Source organism: Micromys minutus, assembly GCF_963924665.1.
Source record: "Micromys minutus genome assembly, chromosome: 24".
Taxonomy (NCBI): domain Eukaryota; kingdom Metazoa; phylum Chordata; class Mammalia; order Rodentia; family Muridae; genus Micromys; species Micromys minutus.
The window spans coordinates 41,003,710-41,031,209 of NC_137959.1; the positions used below are offsets into that span (position 1 = coordinate 41,003,710).

General features: G+C 45.6%; 1 protein-coding gene across 1 annotated transcript in view; it reads left to right on the plus strand.

The window, feature by feature from the left end:
* Positions 1-27,500, plus strand: part of CDH13 (cadherin 13) — a 961,236-nt gene that overhangs the window by 422,500 nt on the left and 511,236 nt on the right. Inside the window, exon 4 of the mRNA XM_080936858.1 lies at positions 23,450-23,566. Coding sequence (XP_080792984.1) covers positions 23,450-23,566 — 117 coding nt within the window. The remainder of the gene's footprint in view (positions 1-23,449; positions 23,567-27,500) is intronic.

A 27,500-nucleotide genomic window follows, 5' to 3' on the forward strand; every position in this document is an offset into this window, starting at 1 on the left:
AATTTGGCTTAATAGAGTTTGCTTTGAGAAATATTACCAGATGAAAAAAAATGGTTGAAATAACTCTGATTCACTTGTAATAGCTTTGAAATATGTATGATCTGGTGACCAAATCTGCATAATGGGACCACAGTATCCCGCTGCACACCACCCAGGCCAGTCACAAACCCACCTTATTAAGGTTTTCACTGCTCCCTGGACGTGAAACCTCAGAATATTTATTTTTAGATGCTAAAGTCCATTCACTATTGAATATAAAGTGGGTGTTAGTCCCAAGTGAGTATTGCATGTGTGTTGTGAGTTCACTGATGAGATGAATTTGTGAAGTTGGCCAAGAGCATCAGTTCCCAACCTGTGGGCCATGACTCCTTTGTAGGTCAAATGACCTTTTTCACGGGTGTCACATATGAAATATTTACATTATGAGTTATAACAGTAGCAAAATCATAATCACTAAGTGGTGGAATAATTTTATGGTTGAGGGTCACCACAGCATGAAGCCCTATGTTAAACGGTCACAGAAATCAGCTAGCTAACACCGTTACAAAGACTTGCTTTGGAGAAAGCACACACACACACACACACACACACACACACACACACACACACACACACAATTAGTAACTGAAAACTTGTCATAAAAATCCCTGAGCACACTTCCTGTCTGAGAAGGCTTCTCTATTCATTTCTTGTTGCTCTGAGAAAACACTTGACTGAAGATTTTTGAGGAAAGAGGAATTCATCTCAGCTCATGGGTTGAGAGGTCTGTCCATCATGTTGGGAAGCCCCAGTGGCAGCAAGGTGAAGCAGCTGATCTTGGCTTTGTCCACTTGATTAAGTCCCGGACCTAAGCCCATGGGATGGTACTGTCCACATTTAGGTCTTCCTACCTCAAACAATTTAGAGCATCCTCCACAGAGACATTTCCCTCTAGGTAATTCTAGGTCCTTCTAAGTTGACAGTGGGTGTTAGCATCATGGTGCTGGTGAAAAGCAGCCCCCAGCTCCCACATTCAATTACTGACATGTTTAGAATATGCTATCTGGGCTCAGCCATAATTCAAAGGAGAACTTGCCTTTGGCTGGCAATGGCAGTACCCGTCATGGTTCTATGTCCTTAGCTTGTGTTGACATCTTTTGGGTTTGACTCTGACATGTTATTTCCTCGTCCCAAGGGTGTCTGGCTGGCTCTGTGCTACCTATTAGGCTTCTTCCTCACAGAGCTGTGACTTGAAATGTCAGGGTTGTCACAACAACAATGAGGCAAAAAAAGCAAGCTGTTGACATTCCTTGAGCACAATTTGCACGACCTTTTCTTGTAACATAGTCCTATTTCCAGGTGACACCTGCTCACCAAAATTATGCCCCAAGTCCCAGAGGTTTTACAGAATATGTCTTGGTCTGATCTCAGCAGGCATGAGGATCAAAAAGCCATGTTTGACAGAAACCCTGAACGAATGATTCCTCCTGCCAGTCTGGTTCTGGTTCTGTCCGATAGAACAAAGTATCGCTGTGTACTCCATGGGGCTGGAGAGAAGGGTATACATAAATGATCCGTGAAAGAGGCCCTTGAGCAAGGTGTGACTGTCTACATAGCCCAACATGTGTAAGTCTGGTGCACACTGTGTTCCTCTGATATTTTGAAATTTCACATATTATAAAAACACCTTGTGTGGATCTGAAAAGGTGTCTCCAGAGTTAAAAACCCTTGCTCTCCTAGAGGACTGGAATTCAGTCCCTAGTGCACACCCTGGGCTGCTCATCAACAACTGTAACCCCACCCTGGAGGGATCTGACACATCCTTGTAGACTCTGTGGGCACCTCATTCATAAACAAGTTCACAAACACACACATAAATCTTTTTTTAAAAAAAAATAAGAGAAGATGCTTCCTGCAAAGCAAGAATCTCTGCCAAGTTTCTTGCCAAAATTTTGATGCTTCTGGCTAATATAGGCAGATTTTTAGAGTACAGGTTTCCAGTGATGCTGGAAATGCCCTTTCCAGTGTTTTCAGGAGTAAAAGTTTACAGGAACACAGCCTTGACCGTTCGGCTTCTCTAGTTTAAAGGCAGCACAAGGGAATTGCAACAGAGCTATCATGGCCTACAAAGCCCACTTGTGATTTTTGTGCTTTATAGATGAAGGTTGACAACTCCTGGCTTGGTTTGTTGATTGCTTTCTATGTCTATAAATTTACATCAACATTTCATCTGGGCCTATGAAGGGTTGTCATCCCATACTAAAGATGTGTAGACAGAGGATCACAGCTTGGGAATAACAAGGCCAGTGGTTAAGTAGAGCTCAGTAATGCCAGAGCTTGTATTTAATCCTCAGCATGAAGCATTTAAGTACTTAACACGTTTTATTTTGTGAGGCTGTTTTCTGTTGTGTGATTGCATAGCTTCGCAAGATAAAACGTGATTATATATATATATATATATATATATATATATATATATATATATATATGACATAATCTAGATAGATAGATAGATAGATAGATAGATAGATAGATAGATAATGGTTTTATATTTGCCACTACTGAAGACATATTATATTATGTATCTTTGACCCATGAGCAATTAGCAGTGAACAGACCACCTCTTGTGTCAGAGAACTATGCTGCTGTCTGTCTGTCTGGCTGTTAGAACATCCCTTATGGAAATAGGAACTTCTTTTGTCATAACCTCTTCTGCCATCTCTGTGGTTTGCCAAGTGTGACCGTATAAGCACCGTGTCCCATCCTACAGCATTGGGTCACAGGGCTTGGTCTCTGCCCTGGAGCTGAGAGAGGATATGGTTCATCATGTAATGGAAGATGGCTGTCTGGGGACACTCTAGATTTCTTAAACTAAATCTAGACAAGACAGATCAGGGGAGGCTACAGTGGTGTATTTGCCCTGTGCTTCTATCTGATGACTCTGTTGTAAGGGCTAGCGTGGGAGACGGAGTTCACTCAAACAGAGTTCGACGTCTTCAGAAGTAAGCAGGCAGGGAAATGCCATATGTAAAGGTATGTGCCGTCTGCGACTGCGGCAGCAATTTAAAAGCGCATGTCCTAATTTGTGCCTCTGGGGTGAGGAAAGAGTATAACACTATCGAGCTCCCGAACGTTGAGGACAAGGTACCAGTGAACAGTCTGACACTCACTGGCGTCCATCCATTTGCTATTAGAAGCATGAACAACGTTACAAGTGATAGTTTGGGCAGGCCATCTCGAAGTCAAAAGTTCTGGCCACACCATGTAGACTTGAGGCTTCGGGTTGTCATTGTCCAACCCTACAAAAGACTGCACCTCCCTTCTCCACTTCCTTATTCACTGGCTCACCCTGACTCCCACTTTGCCTTCATTTCTGGCTCTTCCTTGCTACCAACCCATCCTATCACATCTCCGTGGTTCAGACCTCCACGGCCAGTGTAACAGACAGGCTTAGACATTTCCTCTCTGATCTGGCTTAAACAGGGGGCAACAGAAGCAGCCCCTGAGCCTAGATACTCCATTCTCAGTAATTCTGTCGGATCCACCCTGGGTCTTCCCAGACTGTCTGCTCAGACTGCACAAACTGGTGATTAAAACTTAGAACAATAATTAGACCCTTTATTTCCAAAGCACATTTAATTTCCAGACCAGACTTCAACATTCATTACAATACAGACTAATAAACACAGAGCGAGAACCATATGCCTTTTTAGAGCTTTCGTGCTGTAAAATCGGTAATAGCATTAAAATCATTTTGGGGGGAAAATAAAATTATTGTAAGTCCCCCAGTGAAGCCCTCAGTGAGTAGTCCTTTTGATTTCTCATCCCGGCACATTGCCTGTGTATAAATGTGTAGACGTGTGAGAGGGCACTGTAATTATCTGTGTATTATCTGATGAGCATTTTCGGTGTGGCTTCATGATTTTTGCGTTTATTGATTTTAAAAACTGAGCCAACTGTATTTCTTCTCCTAGATGGCAAGCTATAATAATATCTGTCAAATAAAATGCTCAGACTGGGGCTGGAGAGATGGCTCAGTGGTTAGAGCACTGGCTGCTCTTTTAGAGGACCCAGGTTCAATCCCCAGCACCCACATGGTGGCTCACAATTGTCTATAATGCCACTTCTAGGAGATGTCTCAGCAGGCACCAGGGATATGCATATATGTACACAAACAAGAAGGCAAAATGATCATAAGCATGAAGTTATATATATTCATATGTACATATAAAATTACATACGTGTATATATTGGTATCTATATACATTGATGTGTGTGTGTGTGTGTGTGTGTGTGTGTGTTTGTGATTTCTTAGAGACAGGGTCTCACTATGTAGCTCCGCCTGTCCTGGAACTCACTATTTAGACCATGATGGACCGGAACTCTAAACGATCTGCCCGCCTCTTGTGTGCTGGGATTAGAGGGGGTGGCACCACTGTCCAGCTCCTAAGATATATTTAATGTGTACATACACTGTGGTACTACCCATGGATTTCTTTCTTTCTCTTTCCTTCCCTATACCTTCTCTCCTCTCTCTCCTCCCCGCACCCCGACCTTTGCCCCACTTTTCCTTTCCTTTGCTCCCTTGTGGGTCATTGCTTTCCTTCCCACTCTGCCCTCCTAGTTTTCCTGTCTTCTACAGTAAGGAAGCCATTTTCCAGGAATATGTGTTGGCTACTTACTATGCACTGCAGTGTATACCTGGGTTAGCTCCTCAGTCTGCCGTAGGTAGAACATGCTTCCTCTTCACACTGGAACTCCTTATGGCCAAATTGTCATGGTACTGCATCCCTCTAGAGAGATCGCATGTGACCTCCTAGAGAATGTGGTGCCCACCGGGTTGTTCCAGATTAGTCCTGTTCCCAGGAGCTCCTGGGGCCACAGGCCTGAGTGACTAATGGAAGCCAACCCGGCCAAGCCAGATATCCATGTTTAGTTCAACTGTGGAGCAGAGGTTGGTCCTGCACTCTTTCTCATTCTTGTGATTGTCCCATGAAATATCATTTAGATCTGGTCAAACAGGCTGGCCTTACAAAATAATAATAATGATAATAATAATGATAATAATAATAATAGTAATAATAGTAATAATAAACCACTACTGTGTCATCTTTATAAGGAACAGTTTGTTGTTGCTGTTCAGATGGTTTGGTCTCTAACTCTGCCTCTCAGTACCTAGAACATGTTGGAGTTCAATAAATATTCATTTTTATGTTTTATGAATCATTTGAAAATGTACTATCAGGGCGGGGGAGAGGGCTCAGAAAATAAGAGCCCTTGGTGGGCATGTGTGAAGATCTGCACTTAAACCCCAGTACCCACATATAAAACTCTCTGTGACCCCAGAGCTATGTGACATAGGTTTCCTGGGCTTTGTAGCTGCCGGCCTAGTGCCCAGGTTCAGCGAAAAAAAAAAATCCGTCTCAGGGGAATAAGGTACAGACTGTTGAAGCGGAACGCCTAAGTCCATCTCTGGAACCGATGTACACATGGATGTATAAATCCTCATACATGCATGCCCATATATGTGCATGCTCACAAGCATGTGCACACACGCAGACAGAAGCATGTACATGCATGCGACTTTTTTAAAAAAGAGTAATATCAGAGAGAGAAAGAGAGGAGATCTTTGCAGAAACGTAAAGCCTTCATCCTCAAGCCTTTTAAGAATAAACACACCCACCACAGGTGAGCAATGATGACGTAAAACTCACAAATGATTTCAGCTCAGCTGCAGGTTCTTAGAATTTGGCTTCGAATATTAGATGCTGCTGCCACCAGGACACCCAAGTTTGAAAGAACCTCCGGGTTCTGACCCAATTGCACTATATTACAAATTCAGGGAACCACGAAAATGTAAGTGCTCTAGGGCTTTTGCCTTTTCCACTCAGAACTGGGATTGCTACTTGTTCCCATGTGACAGGGGCAGGAAAGTCAAAGGCTCAGCCAGGCTGACATAGCTCCTCAGTGGCGAGCCTGGCTTTTCATGCTAGCCCATCTGGGTCTGCATTCAGCACCTCCCGTTACCACTGTGTTGATTTCCCCAACCTTTGCCTCCTTAGGATTTGATTGATGGTTGTTGTTACTGTGGATAATCTGGGCTCCCTTGTAAAGTGATCAAGACATTTTTGCAGGACGAGGTCTCGGATGATTAGGATAAGGATGGCGCTAATGCCGGTCTCAGCTTCGTCTGGAAATTTCTAACTAGAGTTCATTAACTTGTCAGCCCTGGTTCCTTTAGAGCACATACTGATATAATAAAATGGTTTAAATCAATAGATGCCTTAAACAGGCCTCATCTGTCTTCCTTTGTTGCTTTTTTTTCTTTCTTTCTTCTCTTAACACGCCTACTTCCTCTGCCACTTTAAAACTGAACTCTTTTCCTCTTACTGCCTGTGTGGTTCTTTATTCTCTGTATTCTCAAAGCTATTGGGAAGCCAGGGGCATTCAGCCTTCCCTAAATGTAGCTATTGTCACCTGAAACAGCAGGCGCCTCTAACTCCTTTAAGCAAGAGGATGTTTACCACTAGAACAAAGGCGCCGTGAGACTGGAGGCCTGTGAGTTTAGCTTCCAAAACTCATGTTATGGTTAATTTATTTGCATGTGTGTGTGCATTTACACACATGTGCATGTGCCTGGGGAAGATAGAAGGTCACTGGATTCCCTGGTGCTGGACTTAGAGGTAATTGTGAGCCTCCCAATGTGGGTGCTGGGAACAGAACTCAGATCCTCGGCAAGTGCAGTGTGCATTCTTAATAGCCAAGTATCTTTAAATGTTTCTCAGTATCTGTGTGAGTAAATAGCTCAAGGTCTCATAGAACTGTTTCCCTTATGAAGAATAAAAAGGAAGGTGTTCTCTTAAGCTTTATATAGCAGTTAAAATTACCCTGGGGTGGTGGGGAGGCCTTCGTAAGTCAGCAGGCACATGCAAGGATAAGGGTGGCCATAGGCACCTGGCTCTCTTTTCCCTCTAATCTTCTCCATCACCTCTACCATGACCAGGATAATAGACTCTATCACATGACGTATTAGAGTTTGTCTCAGGGCAATGCCATATCTACTTCACTATTATAAGCAATCCAGAAAGCAGTCCAAAAGCCCACTGCTTTCCTGCAAGTCCTCATTAGTGAGTTTGATAAAAGTTGTACCTCTTACTGTCTTCTGGGGGCCTTGAGAGGGAATCCCTTACCAGTGTAGAGGAGAAGGGAAGTGTTAGGGGAAGGATGAAGAGAGTGGGGGGCATATGGCCCATGGAGGTGTGGCAGGGCCTGGGGGCAGGGAGATGCCTCTTGGGGGGGTCCATGTTGGGAATCCCTTCCCCTGAGGGACCAGCCACACAACAGTATAGTACAGAATAGAGTTTATTCAGGTCATGGGAGAGTTAATAGGGTAGTAGAGGCGGGCGGGGGGGGGGAGGGAATAGACAAGTAGAGGCCAGTCATGAGCACGTGGAGGGAGGGGGGAAGGGAAGGGGATGAGGAGGGGTAGGGGTGGGAGAACAAGAGAGCCAGCAGGCAAGAGAGGCCAAGAGAGAGAGAAGGGGGCAAGCAGCCGCTTTTATAGTGTCAGGTCACTGGGGCAGAGCATACCTGGCTATTGCCAGGTAATTGAGGGGTGGGGTTTACAGAAGCCCAACAGAAAGAAGTGGCAGTCAGAAGCATCAATGGCTGAGTGCAAGGTGCTTGCAATCCTGTATTATGAGAAGGTGGGGTCCTATGGGAGGGGCAAGGAGAACATGCAAAAAGGATGGAAAACAACACAAAGGCTTCATGAGACAGGAGGTCTCTGAGTGGGCCTTTAGAGTTGGCTAGAGGAGAGTTAAAAACCCCATGCTTAAGGTCAGAGTATTTGGGTCTGTTATTAAAGATGTAAAGTCTGTTGATCAGGCATTAATGAGCATCACTGTAACAAAGAAAAACTATCTGGTCAACATGACTCTCCCTTAAGCATAAAGGTTTCCAGGAATTGGAGACAAGATCCTGGACGAGGTGAGAATGTTTGGACTGCTGTCCGTGGAAATCTGGTTGTTCTGACCTCTGCTTGGTCTTGCTAGCATTGCAACGGGCTTCCACCTGGTCAAGGGGCTGAGATTACATGCCCCTTGACTTACCGCTGCGAGTAGGCTGTCCCAGGAAGGGCCTCTGGCTGATGGCTTTTGCCTGCTTAACATCTTAGAACTAAACATATCAACCAAAAGCGGATACAACTTGATGAGAATAATTGTTTCATCATCTGGTGTGACTGTCAGAGTTTTCCATGACCAGTATCCACTTCCTACCCCAATGTACCTCAAGGAGAAGGATCCATTAGAGGTCTGCAGCTGGGGCTCTCCTCCTTTGGTAGTCTCCCTTGTCTTGGAGGAGTTGTCCAAGGGCTGCTGCACCTTGAGGTACAGAGCTTCCCCTGTGCACCGGAACCGAAGGACTAACCCCAGCAATGAAAGTGCAATTACAGAAAAAAAATTATCCCTGGGCTACAAGTGCATTTCATGGGTATTTTATTGCTACCACGACTCATGATTTCAATTTTCGGGACCGAGAGGCTCCGCTGAAGACTAATTTAAACTCTCACCGAGAAAGCCTGCACTTTATGGACACGTGTTGGTACAGATCAAGTCCATTTGGATTTAATTCTTTTGGACTGACCGCAGAACAGCTTAAGAGAGGTTAAATGAGAAAGTCGGTACAGATAGGACCAACCCATCATTTACCATTACTTGTTTGCCTGTTCTTTGTTTGAATGTGTGTGGTACACATGCAAGCATATAGGAGTTCTCACGTGTGCATGCAACCATTTGAGTGTGCATATAAAGGCTTCAGGCTACGCTTGGGAGAGTTCTTCTGTCATGCTCCACCTCATTTGCTTGAGGATGGGTTTCTTAATTGAAGTCAGAGCCAGCCAGCTTGCTCTGGGTAATCTCCTATATCTCTGTCTTAAGCACTGGACTTACAGTCAGGCTACCAGGCCCCACTCAATAGGTACTTGGTTGCTGAGACCCAAGGCAGTATGCACTTGACCTAAGAAGCCATCCTGCCAGACCCACTGGGACTCTCAGGAGTAGATGGAGACAATTGTTCAGTTTGTACTTGGGCATGATACTTTCTACATAAAAGCCGTTTGCAGCTAAAACTTTGCTTCATCAAAAAGGCAGGGATGCGACAAACTACTTCCCAAGTCTTATTATAAGTAGCCCTGGGACCATGTTTGAAAATAGAAGAAGAAAAAAAAAATCCTAATCCTGTCCTTTGATAGTGTCAAGATTGAGTGCACTTCTGGAGAAATATCGATAAGGGCTCAAATCAATACTAGTCTCTGTCACTGTTTCTCTGTGTGCTTAAGAAAAGTCCCTTCACCTTTCTGAACACAGTGCCATCAGTGTGCACTGCTGTCACCACAGAGGTACAGAGCTGACTTTTCTTTATTTAGTTTTTTTTATTGGAAATATGTATCAAACTGGAGAGATGAAAGTACTTGCAGGCACACAACCAAGACCTGTCAAAGTCTGTGCGGTAAAACTATAACTCTTGGCAACCCAAAGATCTCCAGTTGCCTCTATTCTGTTATGGTGCCAACCTTGCCCTGTGAGATTTCCCCCTCTCTATCCTGAGCTTCTCACTTTTCTCTAGAGGAATGAACTGAGGAAGTGACTACTTATTAAAAGGGGTTCATTGGATTGGCTTCTATGACAGGGTGTGGGTAGTCAAACAATGTACGCCTCACACCAGAGGCTGAGAACCCCAGGTGGCTCGGTCCACAGATCTGACTGTCTGAGCAGTCTTGATATGGTTCTGAACACCTGATCAAGACAATTCCTCACAGGAATTCCCAGCAGCTTGCCTTTTAGCTGATTCTAAATCTAATCAAGTTGACAACCCCAATTAGCATCACACATCCCCTCAAACAAGCAGGGGAGCTCAAGATTGTGGGATTGTTGGGCATGACACTCCTCTGCTGTTTTTCAAGTAATGCTTTACAAGCTGAAGGGTCGGTGTAGACACAGTTGGTGGGTTCTGTCACAGTTGCAGCAGAGTGACAGGGCAGGGCTCTCAGGGTGAATGGAGCTTTATAATTCACAGCCTACTCATTGCCAGGGGAACCTGGGTCACAATAACTTCCACCGCAACTTCCACAACTTTCTTCATTATGATAATCCGAGAGAGCATCTAAAAGGAGGTGGTGGGCATCAACGGGGTTTACATGGGAAAGGAATGTATGTGAGATCAGTGCTGTAGGGTAAGGAACAAAGACAGGCAAAGGCGAGATCTGCTTGGGCCTAGGAGTGTAGCTCAGTGGGTAAACATTTTCCCTGAATGCACAAGGCCCTGGGTTTAAGACCCAGCAATGCAAAAACACAACCAACTACCACCACCACCACTACTAACAACAACAACAACAACCCACCACCAACAGCAACAACACACCAACACCTCCAATAACCCAACACAACCACCAATAACAACAACCCAACAACAACAACAACCCACCACCAACAACAACAACCCACCACCTACCACCAACAACAACAACAGCAACAACACACCAACACCACCAACAACCCAACACAACCACCACCACCACCACCAACAACAACAACAACCCACCATCCACCACCACCAACAACAACAACAACCCACCATCCACCACCACCACCACCAACAAAGCATTGTTCAATGAAGAAGACACAGGGCATTTACTCTTCAGCAGGCAACTCCAACAGAAAGGGGCATTAGAAAAGTGATGAGAGCTCCCATTTTTAGGAGGCCTTCAATGTTCAGGTAAGGAGACATAGTAGGTCACACTGTGAGCTATGAAGAAACAGTGGGCGGCTTGTTGCTTTCTTCCAGTAACAAATATCCAATGAGCTGTGTTAAGGGTAACTTTGAACAGTGATATTATAGAACGGCTGGTCTAGAAGATTATCCGGGTGGCTTGATGAGATTTTTAAGCAGGAGAGTCAAGGGAAGATGCTGTTGGGTCAGGAGAGATGAGAGGTGGAGCTGATCCCAAAGATCAGTGACACCACAGTAGCAAGTAGTGACTGAGACCAAGTTCAAGAACCTGGGTGCATATATCGATGAGTCTTCAGGTCACCTTCAATACCAGGAGATGTTTTCAGGATTCAAAGTTGAGCATTCTTTCCCCTTGGCTTACTGTTTAAGAGCCTGCAGCTCCACTGTCTTCCGATGTGCGCCAGACATCTGCCGTCATCCTTATCTTTGTTCCCTTGTCCAAGATTTTTCCTTTCAGCCCTAGAGGTTCTTACCGTTGCATTCTTATTACTGACTGTAAGCCATCTGATGGCAATAAGAAACCTTCTGAGGGGTGAATCAAGAGGGCACAGAAACAGAGGTGGGGTGAGCATGGGGAAAGTAAAATAAAAGTGAGCTTACATGGTTTTACTGAAAGTGGAAGCTTCTTCTTACAGCCAATGATACCTGTCTGTCTTAGTTAGGGTTGTACTGCTGTGAGCAGATACTGTGACCAAGGCAACTCTTATAAAGGACAACATTTAATTGGGGCTGGTTTACAAGGTCAGACAGTGCCACTCTCTTGGCTAAGCATATACAAACCACCTCAGGTGGTACTAAAGGGATCCCATTTAGAAACTGTATACCCAGAGAGAAAAGTCACACCTACCATTTGAAAGTACTGTACAAACCTGTAGATGTGGGTGTGTACTGTTCCATATGCACATTGAGATATGAGAGCCAAGTTTTAAGACATATTATTGTTCTAATGTAGTTGAAAACCACAAAGTTTAAGCACTTGACAAGGCCGGCAGCCATTCTTTCTGTGGTAGCTGTTATGCAGTTGTATATGTGTTCCATACGTACAGCAACCCTGTGGTATGTGAAGTATTATAATCTTCTCTCCTCGTGTATTAAAACTAGGACACAGTGTTTGAATAATTACACAGCATACTTTCAGTCTCTAGATGAGCTCAAAGTTGACCAAAGACCATCAGATTAATAGTCATCTGCCCAGCCAGGCCGTAGTAGCGTACACCTTTTGTCTCAGCCCTCGGGAGACTGAGGCAGAGGATCACTGAGTTCAAGTCCAACCTGGTCTAAATGATGAGTTCCAGTACAGGACAGGCCAAACAGAGAAACACTGTCTCAAAAAAGACGGGGTGTGGGGGGAAGGGGAGACAGTCATTTACTCAATCACTGTTCTAAACTCACAGAGTGTTGCAACCAAGTACAAGAACTTGCTATTAGTAGAACAAGGGGGTACCACCATTGCCCTAGGTCTGTGTCAAGGTAGGAAGACATGGTTCTTAGGGTAATCCCAACTGTCCCATCTCTCAGCCTCTTATTTAGAGAACGTGGCTATTATAAACACATAAAATGTGCCCAATCTCACAAGACACCCAAGGAGATCCTTTAGTGATCTGCGTCATCTCCTTTTCTGTATCAGTCAGCATGTCCAACAGAGGACAGACACCTCTGTGGGTAAAAGTGGAAAGATAGTGTGAAGTGGTGGATAAACTTGGTCTATAGGAGAGAGACAGACAGACAGACAGACAGACAGAATGTACAAAATGCTCAGTGTTATCCTTTTGCACTAGCTCTGATAATGGCAGGCTTTAGTAAGTAAGAATCTTCTAGAAGCTAAAGGCTTTATTTTGTCTCCCCCCACCCCGGCCCCCCAGAAAAAATCCCTATCCAGATGCTATTCAAAAAGTTTATTTATTTTCTCTTTGAGGAACAATTTGAGACTGGGGAGTGGGGGCTCTCCATTTCTTCATCTGTATTTAATGCTAATACAATTGTATGTATTGTGTGTGTGTATGAATACGAATGTGTAAAGTACACATCACCATGCCTAGTGGGGTGGGGAGGGGGGCTCAAGAGGTATGACATGGTGGCACTGTATCTACCTATTTCTCCTCTAGGTGAGGGCTTCAGGTTTGTCTGTTGACATCGCCTAATGCAGAAGGAAGTCAGCATTAGGCCAAGCATCCCATCACCCTGTCTCCATGTCTGTTTCCCTTAACAGTCAGTAAACACAGTGCAGCATCTCAGGGGATGTTGCTGCTCCACCCAGGTTCATCCTATCCTCTCAGTTACATTAATCCACCAGCCATTTGATTTATATGTTGTTTGAGCTCAGAACAGGTGCCGGGTCTGCTCTGGTTTAGCAGGGCTAGGGTGTTAAGTGTGAAAGAGGAAAGCAAATCCCTGCCGTATGGCTCTTAGACATGGGGGGTGGGGAAACGGCAGACAAAATAATAACAGTGAGTAAACTGTGATAGTCACAGGTGCTTCAGATACAAATCAAGTGTGGGCGGGAAGTGCCAAGTATTGGGATGCTGGTGCAAAGTTTGTGAGGCCTAGGGAGGACCCCTCTGCATGGCCAGGGTGAGCCTACCAATGTCAGAGAGGAGGAAACCGTCGCTCAGAGATGTCTGTGGAATTCCCTAATGCCACACAGAATCTATCACCCCAAGTGAAGATGATCAGCTTCAGTGCAAGGCTTCCTTGTCTGGAAGGCGGTCCTGAACGTGACTGGTGTTCCTTGACTGGCCACTGGTTCCGTGTTCCTCTCCATTATTCACTCTCTGAAATACATCTCCCTTCCATTCCTCCCTCTTCATGACATAACCTTGGCACGTTCTGCTGGAGTTAAAACTTAGGGTCAGCTCCCACCATTTGGGTAGTGCCATTATAGGGTACGACTCCTCCCACCCCACCCCCCACCAGTAGCCTCATGTCATTCTGAAACAGCCATTCCCCTAGGGGACCCAGCACCCATGGACATAGAACTCCAGAACAGAGGGTGAATTCTAGCCCTTGCCTATCTCCACCACCAGGGGGCATCGTGCTGTGTGCAACCTTCACCACAAATAAATGGCAGCCCAACACCGCCTCAGATGCAATTTTGTATTTCACACCCCATTTAACTAATGGAAGCCACATAATGGGCACTCAGCGAATCGCGGATGATTACATTCTCACTCGTTTTTCATCTTCTAATATGATTAAGATCCTTTGTATTTCAACTCATGGCAAAGGATGGAAATTAGGTGATTATTATCTACAAATCCAGGCATTATTGAACACCTACTATATGCCAGGCACTAGGCTGGGGGTGGGGGTGGCGACTTGCGTCTGTGGGACTTAAATTCTAGTGGGAAAGAATAAATAATTGAGGGTGTATATAGTATATTAGTGTGTGGGGAAGAGAGAAAAAGAACATGGATGGCTTAGGGGTACGCGCTGGACAGAGAGTCACAAAGTGGGATTCTTCTAACCCTTGATATGAATGAAGAGAAAGAAAATAACAATAGTTGAAAGGATGAGCCCCAGCCCCACCTCACCTGTGGTCCACATGCTAATCCTTCAATCCCAAGAATATGTTCCCTTTCAGGGAAAAATAGAGAGAGAGAGAGAGAGAGAGAGAGAGAGAGAGAGAGAGAGAGAGAGAGAGAGGGAGGGAGGGAGGGAGAGGGAATGAGGGAGGGGGAGGGAGAGAGAGAGAGAGAGAGAGGGAGGGAGGGAGGGAGGGAGGGAGGGAGAGAGAAAGAGAGAGAGAGAGAGAGAGAGAGAGAGAGGGAGGGAGGGAGGGAGGGAGGGAGGGAGGGAGAGAGAAAGAGAGAGAGAGAGAGAGAGAGAGAGAGAGAGAGAGAGAGAGAGAGAGAGAAGGAGATTACAGGGACCATGAAGACATCTCAGTCAGGAAAGCTTTTGCATGTGAGCAAAAACACCTGAGTTTACTTCTCAGAACCCACGGGGCAAAGCCCACTGTGGTGGTGTGTGGGACCGTGAAATGTAGCCTTGTTCCCAGTTGAGCTAAGGCTAGAAACCCTGGTGACTCTGGAGGGACAGTAGGCATTTCACCTGACTCTCCGGGCACCAGGCCCCTGTCACAAGCCGAATCCCTCCATAGATTTGTGGCCATCAGTCACATAAGGACAACGCCCTAAATCCCTCCACAGGTAGATGTGACCTGTGGTCGCCTAGGCTCAAGACAGAGCTCCATTTTAATGAGGTACCTAAATGGCTGGAGGCTTATCAATAAGCTTTCCGTCCCAGACACTCCTCCCTGCAAAAGGTATTTAAGGCTCACCCTGAGAAGTGGAGTATAATTTTACTCATTCACTTTCTGCCATGACAATAAATGGCTTTAAGCCATGGACTGCCTCTTCTCATCGGGATCAGCCACGGGGAGCCATGGAGAAGCCCTTTGCCTATAGGGCCACTATGTAATCTCTGTGCTCCCAGCTGGCCACTGTCAAGCCAAGGACTCTCCCCAAGGGACCAGCCGGAGCTCCCCACTTTTTCTTCTCGGCCCTGGGATAGATCCAGCCTGTGGGTTCCCACTTTGTTCTCAACTCTTCTGAGGCATCCAGTGGTGCCTGGATATCCGAGAGCCTGAGAACCAGGCACCCCAGTCTCTTTGAAGACCTGGAGACTCCCTAGCCAGCTTTGCCTGCTCTGCACTTCCCCAACCCCAGAGCGGTGTCCTAGGGCTATTCTATCGCCCACCACCTGCATGAGCATAGGGTAAGCGTGATCGAACTCCCTGCGGCCTGCCTCCCTCAGCCACTGAGCCCTGTGGCAGAGCAGACACAGGACCCCACTAACCCTACAGTGGTGCACCTTTGTAACCTCAGCAATGCTGGGTAGACCTAGGCACGGGTCTCTGTGCTCTTTGATCAGCCTACCTGCTGAATCAGTGAGTTCTGGGCCAGTGGGTGACCTTGTCTTTAAATAAATAAATTAAATACTCGAGAAATGATACCTGAAATTGACCTCTTACGCACATGCCCATGTACTCGAGTGTGTGCACATGCACACACAAATGTGATTAAAGATTAATGTCATCTTGAGTATCCAACACTGTCCTGAGTCTCAGAGTGGCTGAAGCTTCCTCAAAAGAGAGAACAAGAAGCAACAGGCAGACAAAAGTACCTGCTAGGTTTGGAGGTAAAGGGAGGGGCTCTTAGCTCAGGAGCGTAGATTGTCTCTGAGCAGGGGTTCTCAACCTGGAGGTCACGACCCCTGGGGGGCGTCAACAGATGTTTTCATGGGGGTCACTTATGATCGTTGGAAAACACAGCCATTTAGATTAGAGTTCCTAACGATGGCACAATTGCAGTTATGAAGTAACCATAAGAATGGATGTATGTCCGGGGTCAGCACAACATGAGGAGCTTACTAAAGGGTCACAGAATTAGAAAGGTTGAGAACCAGTGCTCTAGGGTCTAGGAAATTTCTATAGACCCCATCCCTGCTCCCAGATGGCTTCTCGCCTGCCAGTCTATCCCTCACAAGCAGAGCCCAAGAAATCCATGCCACTTTAACCGCTGTGTTTGCTATAACCCATTAAAGCAGCAATAAGAAACAAGATAACTACCCGGGGAAGAGCATTCTGCATGGGGCAAGCAGCCAGTGCAAAGGCCCTGGGGCAGGAATGTGTCTGACATACCCTAAAATGTCTGCGCAGCAAAACAAATGGGGCGGGTTCATCGTTTCCTGTGGGGCGAGTTCAAAGAGCAATGGGGATGCAGACATAGTTCGCTAGGTCCCAGAGAAGATTTTCAGAGCCCAGTCATCAGATAGTGTCTACATTTGCCAACCATGACTTCCAAAGAGGAGCGGGCCCTGCGCCTTTTAGGGAAGAAGGAGAATTACACGGCAATTGAATATTTATTACGTGCACCTCTTCCTTAAGCAGTTGTTTTACCACTGCGACATCAAAAACGACCCGGCCCAGAGACGACTCAGATGTGGGAGAATATCAAATGTGTTTTTTCTTTCTTTCTTTCTTATTATTTTTTTCCCTGTCCCTTTTCATGGTAGATCTGACGCACCTTTGAATCTTCAAAGGACATGATAATCAATGACGTGCGTGGGGGAGACGGGAGATGGGCGACAGCATGCCCGTCATTGTGGAGAAGAATTTATTAATGTAAACGGCATCTTGTGGAAGAGAGATGGGGCTGAATTAAAATGTGAGGACCTGTGATCCAACAAGAAACATAGAACAAAGGGAGGAGAGGGAAACGGAGCAGGGAGATAAAAGACGCTTTGCCGATTCCAGGTGTCACAGAACAGAGCAACATAAAAGAGGTTATCGCAGAAGCAGGCTACTGCAACCCTGGAGTCTTAATTAAAGCCGCTTCAAGAAAGGGGGTAGCGGGAACAGTACCGGGGGTGTCGTGAGACGGTAGTGACAGAAGCAATGCAGATGTTCAGAAGAGGCGATTATTCAGTGTAAATATTGGGAATAAGTCTCTGAGAAACACGGTCCCGAGCTTCAGTCACGGAGAATATGTAAAAAGTGCTTGGGTAAGGGGAACAGTTGACTTTGGCAGCTGGTGTGGAAAATAGCTTTCTCACACACAAAAAGACTGTGTGTGTGTGCGTGCGTGCGTGGGCATGCTTACCACATGACTACAGGTGCCCACTGAGGCCAGAAGAGGGCATCGGAGTCCCTGGAGTTAGAATTATAGGTGGTTGTTGGCTAGCATAAGGCAGCTAGCGACTGATTCCATGCCTTCTGCAAAAACAGCCTCCTGAGCCATCTCTGCAGACCCGGGAAATAGCTTTCTAATTTTGCAGTTTGCAGCCAATAGCCTCAAGAAAAAGACTCCCAGACTGACAAGTGGACATCAAGGATCTTGAAACTAGACCAAATCCAGACAGTGGGTCCAGGCCAAAACGACTACCTTGCCTTCCGTGAGTTCCTGTTGGGAGGGAAGATAGCTCATTAGATAAAGACACTTCCAAGGCTGAGTTTGAGCCCCGAGACCTACACAGTGGAGCAAGAACTGGTGTGGAGGTTGCCCTCTGGCCCCCACATGTATGTATGGGGCATGTGCACACACTAATAAACATGTTTTAAATATACAGTATTATGTCTGAGAAAGAGGCACACCACTGGAGGAGCACAAAGGACAGAACAGCTTGCTTAAGCCATTGATAAAGCTATGTACTGTCTCCAAATCCGCCCCGGAATAGCCCAGTTCTGGCACTATTGTCTAACTGTCTTCTCTGGCTGGCACCTGTGATGTCATGCTGCATGGCCAGCCAGGTATCAGCACTGTCCACGTTGACAACCGGCATGGTCTCCTGCCAGTTTAGGAGGTGAATGTGCTGCCTGAGAAAGGAGCACATCCCTACACTCCAGTGACGAATGTATCGGGTGATGAGTAAAAGGTAGGACCGCCTCTTCCCTGAGGTCATTCTGAGCCTTTGCGATAAAGAAGAGATAGTGCAGGCTTGCTGTGAGAGCATTTACCGATACATATCTTCTACTAAAGTTTGAAATAATGTGTCTGCGGTGACCGGAAGTGAGCAGTATCCCCAAAAGAACTAGGGACAAGGAAGGGAAGTGTGGGTCAGTGAGCAGAAGGTTCTCCATTCTGGTGAGGATGTGTGGAGCCTGGGGTACCTGTGGATAGCTCTGTGTGACTGTCATGGCAGGAATCCACAGCCAGCACTCTGCCCATACCCACTGGAAGTGCAAGGGATCGTCCTTCTGCGGGCAGGTGTGATGGTCGATCTTAAATGTCAGCTTGTTGTAAAGTGGAATCAATCATGCGAGGAAGGAGTCTCAAGGGGAAATTGTCCAGATCAGTAGGCTTGCGGGTGTGTCTGAGGAGGATGTGGGCGTGTCTGAGGAGGATGTGGGCGTGTCTGAGGAGGATGTGGGCGTGTCTGAGGAGGATTTTCTTGGTTGGTAATTGGAGTGGAAAGACCCACCCTGAAGATGGATAGCTCTGTTTTGCCAGACTGAGTCCTGCGCTGCCTGAAAGTTGTGGCAGCCAGTTGAACATGAGCAGCCAGCAAACATGTTCATTTCTCTCTGCTCTTCACTCTGAAAGTGACAGGACCAGTGGCTTCAGTTCCTGCCTTGACTTTCCTCCAATGGTGGACTGGTATCTGGACCCTTAAGCCAAATAAACCCCTGTCTCCCAATACTGCTTTTGGTCAGCGTGTTAGCCGTATCCTTAGACATCAAGAGAAAGGGATCTTCCTTAAAGGCCACTTATCGGTTTTGAACTCTTCCAGATGCAGAAAACGGCAGTACTGGAGCTTACGTTCCTGCACCTAGAACACGGACTCAGATTAATTCAGCCGCGGAGGCAAGGGGCTCTGTGTGTATTAGGAAAACAAGCCCATTTGTAAAACGCTGCCAGATCCCTCCAGGTGCTGAGGAGTAGCTATTTAGCATGAATATTTCATCAATGCCAGAGTAGATTGAAGAAAATTCTTCCCATTATGTCCCCCATCACCGCTGCACGTGGTTGAACGGACTTCTGACTAAAGAATCTAAATATGCTTAAAACATTTTTCACCTCCAGTGGAACGCATGGGGGCCTGATTGGGTTGTTATTTTCCAGCTTCATGAAATATTTCAGAGGCAATTGTGTCTTGAATGTGTTGTTTGGCAAATTTTTATCCAGAAGCCAGAGCCTCTGGATTATTCTTTTAACTGGCGGCGCCGATGGAAGAAAGTCAATACTTCAGAGAAAATGTCCAGGGCCTGTCTCGGTGGTTCTTGTGTTTTAATTCTTTAAGACCAACTCTTAGAACATGATGCTGGGCTTGGCATAGCAAGTGGGGGAACTGAGACTTTAAGTGTGTGAACTTCAGCATCCGCAGCCCCACCCCAGACCCAGCAGGCAGTCAAGTCCAAGTCAGACTCCAGCCTTGCCCGAGGCTTCCCCCAGTGGCCAGAGAACTGTCTGGTGTGTTGGAGCAGCCTGAAATCCCCTTGCCCCTGTCATCTTTTGGGCTTCTTGGGCACCAACTAACTCTGTACGCTTCCAGTTTCACCAGTACTGACCTGTGTTTACCTTCCACCCCTGTGCCTTCGGTGCAGCCCCCAGGCCTGAAACCAGGCCCTTCTTTGCATCCCTATTTCTGGAGAAAGAATCTTGAATTGATGTTGGAGACAAGAGTGGAGAAGTTGGCCATGAAGTTGGCCATGCAGAAGAGGGCAGGGTCCAGGAGGGACAGCACCTGCTAACATTTTGATGCAAGAGCATCAAAAACCACATCTCCCCAGCCTTCCCTGTCTCAGTGGTGCTGTGGACTTCATCCTTGATCTTGTTGACGGCTGGTATCATGTTAAGAAAGGTCAGGTGGTGTTCTTCAAAGATCTTTCTGAGCAGAAGCTTCTAAAGTCACCTCGCAAATCCTAAACATCCACAGAGAACCTGTAACTTCTTCGAACCATTAGCTATTTGTCCATGGCAACTTCCTTCCAATCCTAAACACACATGCCAAAGCCAAATGGCCTGGGACCCTGGGAATGTCCCTACTTGGTGCCCCACACTTGGGTGCCTGATGAAAATTTCAGCCACACATATAAGAGTGTTTACATATGCATTCTTTTTTTTTTTTTTAATTGCTGTACTTCTTTTCATTGTGCTAAAAAGTAAGGGACATAGAAAATTGAAGTAAATATTTCCTTCTTTAATTGAAATCATAATGGTGTAAGAATAACTGGGCAAGATTAAAGGAGCCAATGTGCAGGCCAGCAAGAGCTTTACCTATGCCAATTTTCTCAGGGAAGGGAGATCATTGGGGTCTCCCATTCCCACTGTCTATCAGCCTATGATGATATAACCTATAGCAATATCTAGCATGCCCGGTTGACTGTGACTGTCAATTTAGTGATTTTGAGGGATCACTGAACAGTCAGTCATTTAAATGATTTCAGCAAGACAGCAACCTGTCTCAAGTCACTGGAAAAAAAATTTCACTTTCTGTTCTCTGGGCTTAAATTGTGATCCTATTAATTGTATGTAGAAATCGGTTTCATTAAGGGTGTCATCAAAGAAGTGTATGATGTACTTCGGCCCTGATCCACCTGCACGAATTTATCTCTGATTACCCCCTTTCCCCAGTTTTAAATTGACCGTTGTATTGCCAAAGTTTCTGGTTAGTGGCTTTCTTTCCTCATCCGAGTGCTGTTTCTGACATCGCCGGTTATCTCTTCTAGAAACTGCATGCACTTGGAGGCTCCAAGGGATGGTGGCTTCTCGTTTATTACTGTTGCATGCTAACAGCTCTTGAAAGCTAAGAGTGCCACAGTTTCTGATGGTTGTCTGGCTGCACACCGTTCCAGGACGCCGCCAGCTGCCATCTTCCTACCCCACCTTTTAAGAAAATTCTATATTCTATGTCCTCTTGATACACAATGATTTCCCAGACACTGTGACAGAGGTGCCTTTGCCTCAGCACAGACCACACCAGAGGCACTGAGGGTCTTTGCTGACAGACACATGGGTGTACACATAAATGGCAAAAGCAGGGGCAGAGCATTGAACCTAGAAACAAGAAATAAGGGCCAAGGTGTTTATGACTAGAAGGAGGAAGAAGGCTCCTGGTGCCTTTAAGGCCCCCTCAGCTTCAGCACGCATGCGCATGAAGCAACTCGTGCACTCTGCTTCAGATACTGTTTCCCAGTGCCCAGGGTTCCCTGCTTCTATGCTCTAGAATTTACATATAGGCTGACACTACTGAGCCTGTCACCCTACATCTAAGGAGCTGGAAGGTGGGCTGGTACTGCATCTTTAATGGCTGCTATGCGGGAAGAGAGAGACTTTGGGAGCCTGCGCTGGGCTCAGGGGCACCCAGAACAACAGCATCACCCTCAGCAGGCTTGCAGACACAAGTGAGCCCTTTATCACAAACAATGGAAAGTTTGTTGCTGAAGACACAGGGTGCTTTTTCATTGCATTGGACACATTTACACACACGCTGTCGTAATGAACGGAGGCCTCTGTGGTTGTATTACAGCTCTGAATCACCAAGCCTTTGCATATGCATGGTGCCTTAAATCTTCACCCGGCGCCGTGGTACACACTCACTCATGGGCTGCTCTTGAAGTTGTTGGTTTTCTTAACTGTAAATGAGATTTGCGTGTATCCCAGCATATTTTACGTATGGTTCTGTTCTTTTGTCGTCCCTCAATAAAGCAACAGTCTTTGGAGATGATATGCCTTGGGTTTGTATAATAGAACCAATCCTCTCTTCCATTGTCTCCTGCTTTTCCGATTCCGTTCTGCTAGCTCCTTTGTTTCTTTCCATTAGAGTTGGGTTGGGGTTATTGTGCATTCTTTGGTTCACTTGCCTGAATTATTGGTTGACTGGTTTTATCTCTTTCTGCTTTTCACTGTCATTCATAAACATGCACACACACATATATACATACACATACAAACATGCACACATATACACATCCATACATACATGCACACACACATACACACATACATACATGCATGCACACACACACCACACAGAGTGGGAGGGAGATGGGGGGAGAGAGAGAGGGAGAGAGGGAGACAGGGAGAGAGGGAGAGAGGGAGAGAGGGAGAGAGAATTATAGACCAGGGCCTAGTGATATCAGGAAATTATTATTTACCATATTGTTTTGATGGGAACTCACTATAACATGAAGTATGAGGTGCATACTTCTGATGATACAGAAGATAATTTTAATTAGCAAGTGGTATTTGTTGAGATTTATTTGCATATTAAAAGTGATACTCTATTTTCAATTCTTTCCCCCCAGCCCTCTAATTAGATCAGGATTGCACTAACCCCCTTTCACGTCCTGTTCCCCTTGCATACTTCTCTGTAGGCAGGAGTGTCTAGCTTGGGGTTAACAATGTTGTGGGTCTCCAGTATGTTTATCTATCTGTTTTCTTATCTGTAGATAATGTGACATCAACACTTGACATAAAATAATGATACAGTTTCCTTTGTTGAACACAGTTTTTTAATTAAAAAGGCATAAACCCTCAAATTGGAGTGAATGGGTTATTAAATGTATTTTTTTAAAAAAAGACACGACGTTGGAGGTTCAGACAGTAAATGAAGATCTGGGAAGAGTTGGGGGTGGAGCTGGGGCTAATATGATTAGAACACATTGTATGAAATTCTTAAAGAATTAATTATGGTAATTTTTAAATGCAGACCTCCTAGCAGTGTGCACTTAGTGAGTGACGTGGGGACACTTCATTGGGGATGCATTCCAAAGGCACCCCTGATCCTAGCACTCATCCTTTGGGAAAATACCACCTGCATCTCCATGACACCTGGGAGTGTGTAAGGCCCTATCGTACACTGTCAATCACCCGTGCTCCTCTAGCTGGCTCTGAAGAGAGTCTGGAAAGTCCCTTTGGTTGCTGACCAAGTGACTTCTACCTGTTTGGCAGATTAAGACCATTCTATCCAGCATAACATGTGTTAATCCAATGTGACACTTTAGGTAGATAATTCGGAAATTGGAATTAACTGGCTTAATGATCGCCATTGTGAATTGTGACATCAACTCTTGTGTGATTCTAACCAAGCACTTGGTCACTCTGAAGAGATTTGATAGGATAAAGCTGACAGTGTCCAGACATGCTGTGTCCTTCGTAACACAGCATAAGGTCCCAGGGCTAATACTTTTTCCCATCTGTGAGAGATCCTAATCAGCTCGTCTTGTTTTCTCTTTCAGGATATTTTTAAATTTGCAAGGACATCTCCTGTCCCAAGACAAAAGAGGTCCATTGTGGTGTCCCCCATCTTGATCCCAGAGAACCAGAGGCAGCCCTTCCCCAGAGACGTTGGCAAGGTAAGTTGGACAAAAAGCAAGTGACACAGAGTGGTCCAGAGTGTTTCTATTAACAGATGAGCACACACGAAGCCAGATAGCAGTGCAGTTGTGATTGGCTGGGACCGGCCTCCATCACTTTGCGCATGGTAAGAGGTCAAAATGATTGTGTCAACACAAGAATTTGACAACAGTTGTTTAAAAAAAAATAACATGGGGACACAGAAGCCATGGATTGCAATGGTGGGGTCTACATAGTAGAACATAAATTTGAGGTGACATTGTCATGTGTCATTGGTTAACAACTGGCTGCTTTGTCTTGATGGCTGATGTCCAGGTGACAGACTGACAGCTATGTGCTCACGTTTTCTGTTTATTAAGATCCTGTTTTATTTTATTTTATTTTTTTCAAATGTGTCGGTCCAAGCTCTCTGTTGGGTTAGCTTCTCAGAGACACCCACACGAACTGGATCCAAAGGCAGTGTTGTTTCAGTCTAAACAATAAAGCCCCTTTAAATGGATCACAATGCTGAAACTGCTGTGCATCCGAAGAAAAAGAAAAGAAAAAAATCAGCAAATTGAGTTTAATGATCTGACTAGCTGTTTTGGTGACTCAGGACTTAGACTACCTCCTGTCTATGAGCTAGAAGGGTGCTCTGCTGAGCTGACCAGAGGATCTGGCTTTGCCTTGATGGGTATGAGCAAGGGCTAAAAGGCATGTGTTGTTTCAAAGTAATTGGCCTTAAGGAACAAATCAGACAGACATCCTTGGCCTATTGGCTCATATGCACTGAGTCAACCCAAGCAGATTGCTGTGAATATCCTGTTTTTCTGAAATCTGACCCTTTTAAAATCACTTTGATTATGTGGACCTGGCTATAGGTGATCCCATTCTGTCTTTCTCTGCCCTGTTGGACCTAGTACAGACATCTCATCCAAAACAGTGACCTCAAGTAAATTTTATAGGACATGCATTAGTACCTCTTGGTTCCACAGAAATGGCTACATGGAACATGGAGATTCAGATTTGAATCAGTTTCTGTTTCTCCTTGAACCTGGAGTTTCAGTGCTTACTCGAATGAGTGACCACGTGCCAGGAGCTATTGTTTTAGTGATTTACTCTTCAGGTAAAAATAGAAAGCCTGCTTTATGGCACGAACCAATCAGAACTGGGTAAATGCCACCCTGTAACTAGCAAACAATCGACTTACTATCTAGCAGGGAAATGGACATCTATGCAACTGAATAACAAGAAGATTAGGGAGTGTGACAATGTCTGCGTAAGACCACAGAGAGCAGGAAGAAGGAGAAAGGGTTCCACCCCAAAGAGTTGGAGGGAGGAGATTGTCACAAAGCTGGTTGATGTTACCTGAGGTCCATGATGTCTGAGGGGACAACGGAAGGATTGGGGCATACATGGGAACACCAAGCCGATGTGGTCTCAGTAGAAAGATCAAGGGCAATCCCCAGAGACACTTAACATGGGTACCAGGGCCTCACCCTCCATACCAGTGCACAAAGCCTTTATGCAAGAGCCATGCATAGGTGTTATTTACACCTACCAGGGAAGACTGGGGTACAGCCAGGGTGAAGTCTCCTGGCATAGACTATCTCCTGCCTAGAGATGGTGGGACCCACAATGTCAATTCTTCTGGGACCTTGTAGAAGTGTATGTTCTTGGGCCCTATCCTTAGGCCACTGAACTGGACACTCATGGGTGCGGACCAGAAACCAGCTGTAAAATTTACAGCAGTCACTTGTGTGCTTCTCGGTTGTATCCCAGAACTCATGTCTTAGTAAAATCCCTTTATGACATATCAGATATCCATTGATGTACTTGCCTATACACCCCATCTTTTAGCGCATGTTCATACCAAACACTTCATTATGATGCTGATTTAAAGAAAGCACCTATTCTAGCTTGATTTCTGTTGCTGTGATAAAACACTCTCGCCAAAAGCTACCTGGGGAGGAAGGGGTCACTTGGCTTACACTTCCATGGTGCAAGCCATCACTGAAGGAACTCCAGATAGGTATTTGAAGCAGAAACCACCACAGGAACACTGCTTGTCTCCATCCTTCCTCTGGCTTACTCAGCTATTATTTATATCTCTATCATCTCTCTATCTCTCTATCTTTCCCAATCTACCCTGCCTATGGATGGCAACCCCCCCATAATCCTCCTACATGGATTAGCATTTGCAAAGATATCCCACAGACAATGCCACAAGCAGATCTGATGTTGAGACAGTTGCTCTCTTCTCAGATGTGTCTCAAGCTGACAACCAAAGTCAGTCACCTGGGTACTCATTGGAAAGAGCATCCCATCCGATAGAAGGTGGGTCAGATGGGAGTGAGCAGCCCCTGCACATATCAGATAAGATCCAAGGTGGCAGGAAGCTAACTCTCTGTGTGTCTACACTGATCACCTCATCTCTGAGTCCCACTTCTCTACTGTGAGAAGATGATCCCTATGGAATTCCTGTCACGAGAACTCAATGTAATATGTGGAAAAGGCTTAGTGGAGTGCCAGACAAAGCATGAATAGGTGCTAGTAGATTTTATGCTTCTCTAATCCTATAAGATCAAGGATCCCCTCCGTTTTCATCTCCCTTAAGTCCCTAGGTTCTCCCACGGTATCTTATAAATAGCTGATGTCCAGTATATGTTGGCCAACACAAACTAGGTTAAATTTTAGAAACTTTTCCTCCAGGGAAACAAGAATACTTACTCAGAGAGGCCAACCACATTGGGCTCTAAGGCTGAGAGCACAAACAAGTTAATTCAGGACCTGAGATGAGAACCAAGGATGAGAAAAGGCCAGGAAAACCTGTGAGATTGTGTGTGTGTGTGTGTGTGTGTGTGTGTGTGTGTGTGTGTGTGTGTGTGTTTGTGTTTCAGGCCTGTGAAGGCACAGCATTCTTCAGTATCCTAAGTTTTCCCAGGGAGCTTCCCTTCACAGTGAACACCACACACACAGCTGCTCTGGAGAATCTTGCTGGCCAAAGGATCTCCTCCAAAGCTAGAAGACTTTCCATCCACCCATGGAGCAAACACAAGGCAGCCAAGAAGTGCCAAAGAACACATAGCTCCTCACCCTCCCTTGTGTGGAGGATGCTCCTGAGACTGTGTTTCCCACCATCTTCTGACGTTTTGTCTATGGGATTATGGTATAGCCTCATAGAGAGGGTATTGATAACTCCCTAGAAATAGCTTCACTGCCTTCAAAATGGCCTGGCCACAACAGAAGATTTGTCTTGGGGTTAACTCTTGGGGTATCCAAAATGAGACAATGATATTTCTTAATAGCCACTTGTTTTTGTTACTTTTTGGTTGGTATGATAAAAATACAGAAGCAACTTATAGAAGAGAGGGTTTATTTGGGCTCACATTTCCTGGGTAAGAAGAGGCCAGCATGGCAGGGCAGCACAGTGAGGAATGGGGCAGGGAGAGTAAAGAAGTGACTAGAGACTTATCTTAAACCCCAACTCTGGTAACACACTCCCCCAGCAAGATGGCACTGTCTAAACCTTCCCACTCACACCACCACACCACTGAATCTCTTCTTTGAATAGTAACGGCCTACACTGGAGTCTGACATGCAGTACTAAAGGAAGGGGTGTAGTGATCTTGAGAGGTTTGGAAGACAAAGACCCCTTGATCCCTGTCTTAGGGTTTCATCGAAATATTTAATTGAGTCTGTCTTTCAGTTTCAGGGATTCATTCTGTTATGGTCATGGCAGGAAGTATGGCAGTATCCAGGCAGACATGGTGTCAGAGAAGGAGCTGAGAGTTCTGTGTCTTAATCCAACTGCAGCCAGGAGAGACTACTAAGTCTCTTCTACACTGGGTGGAACTTCAGACTAGGAGCCGTAAAGGCCCACCTCCACAGTGACAAGCTTCCTCTAACAAGGCCACACCTCCACATAGTGACACTTCCCATGGGCCAAGCATA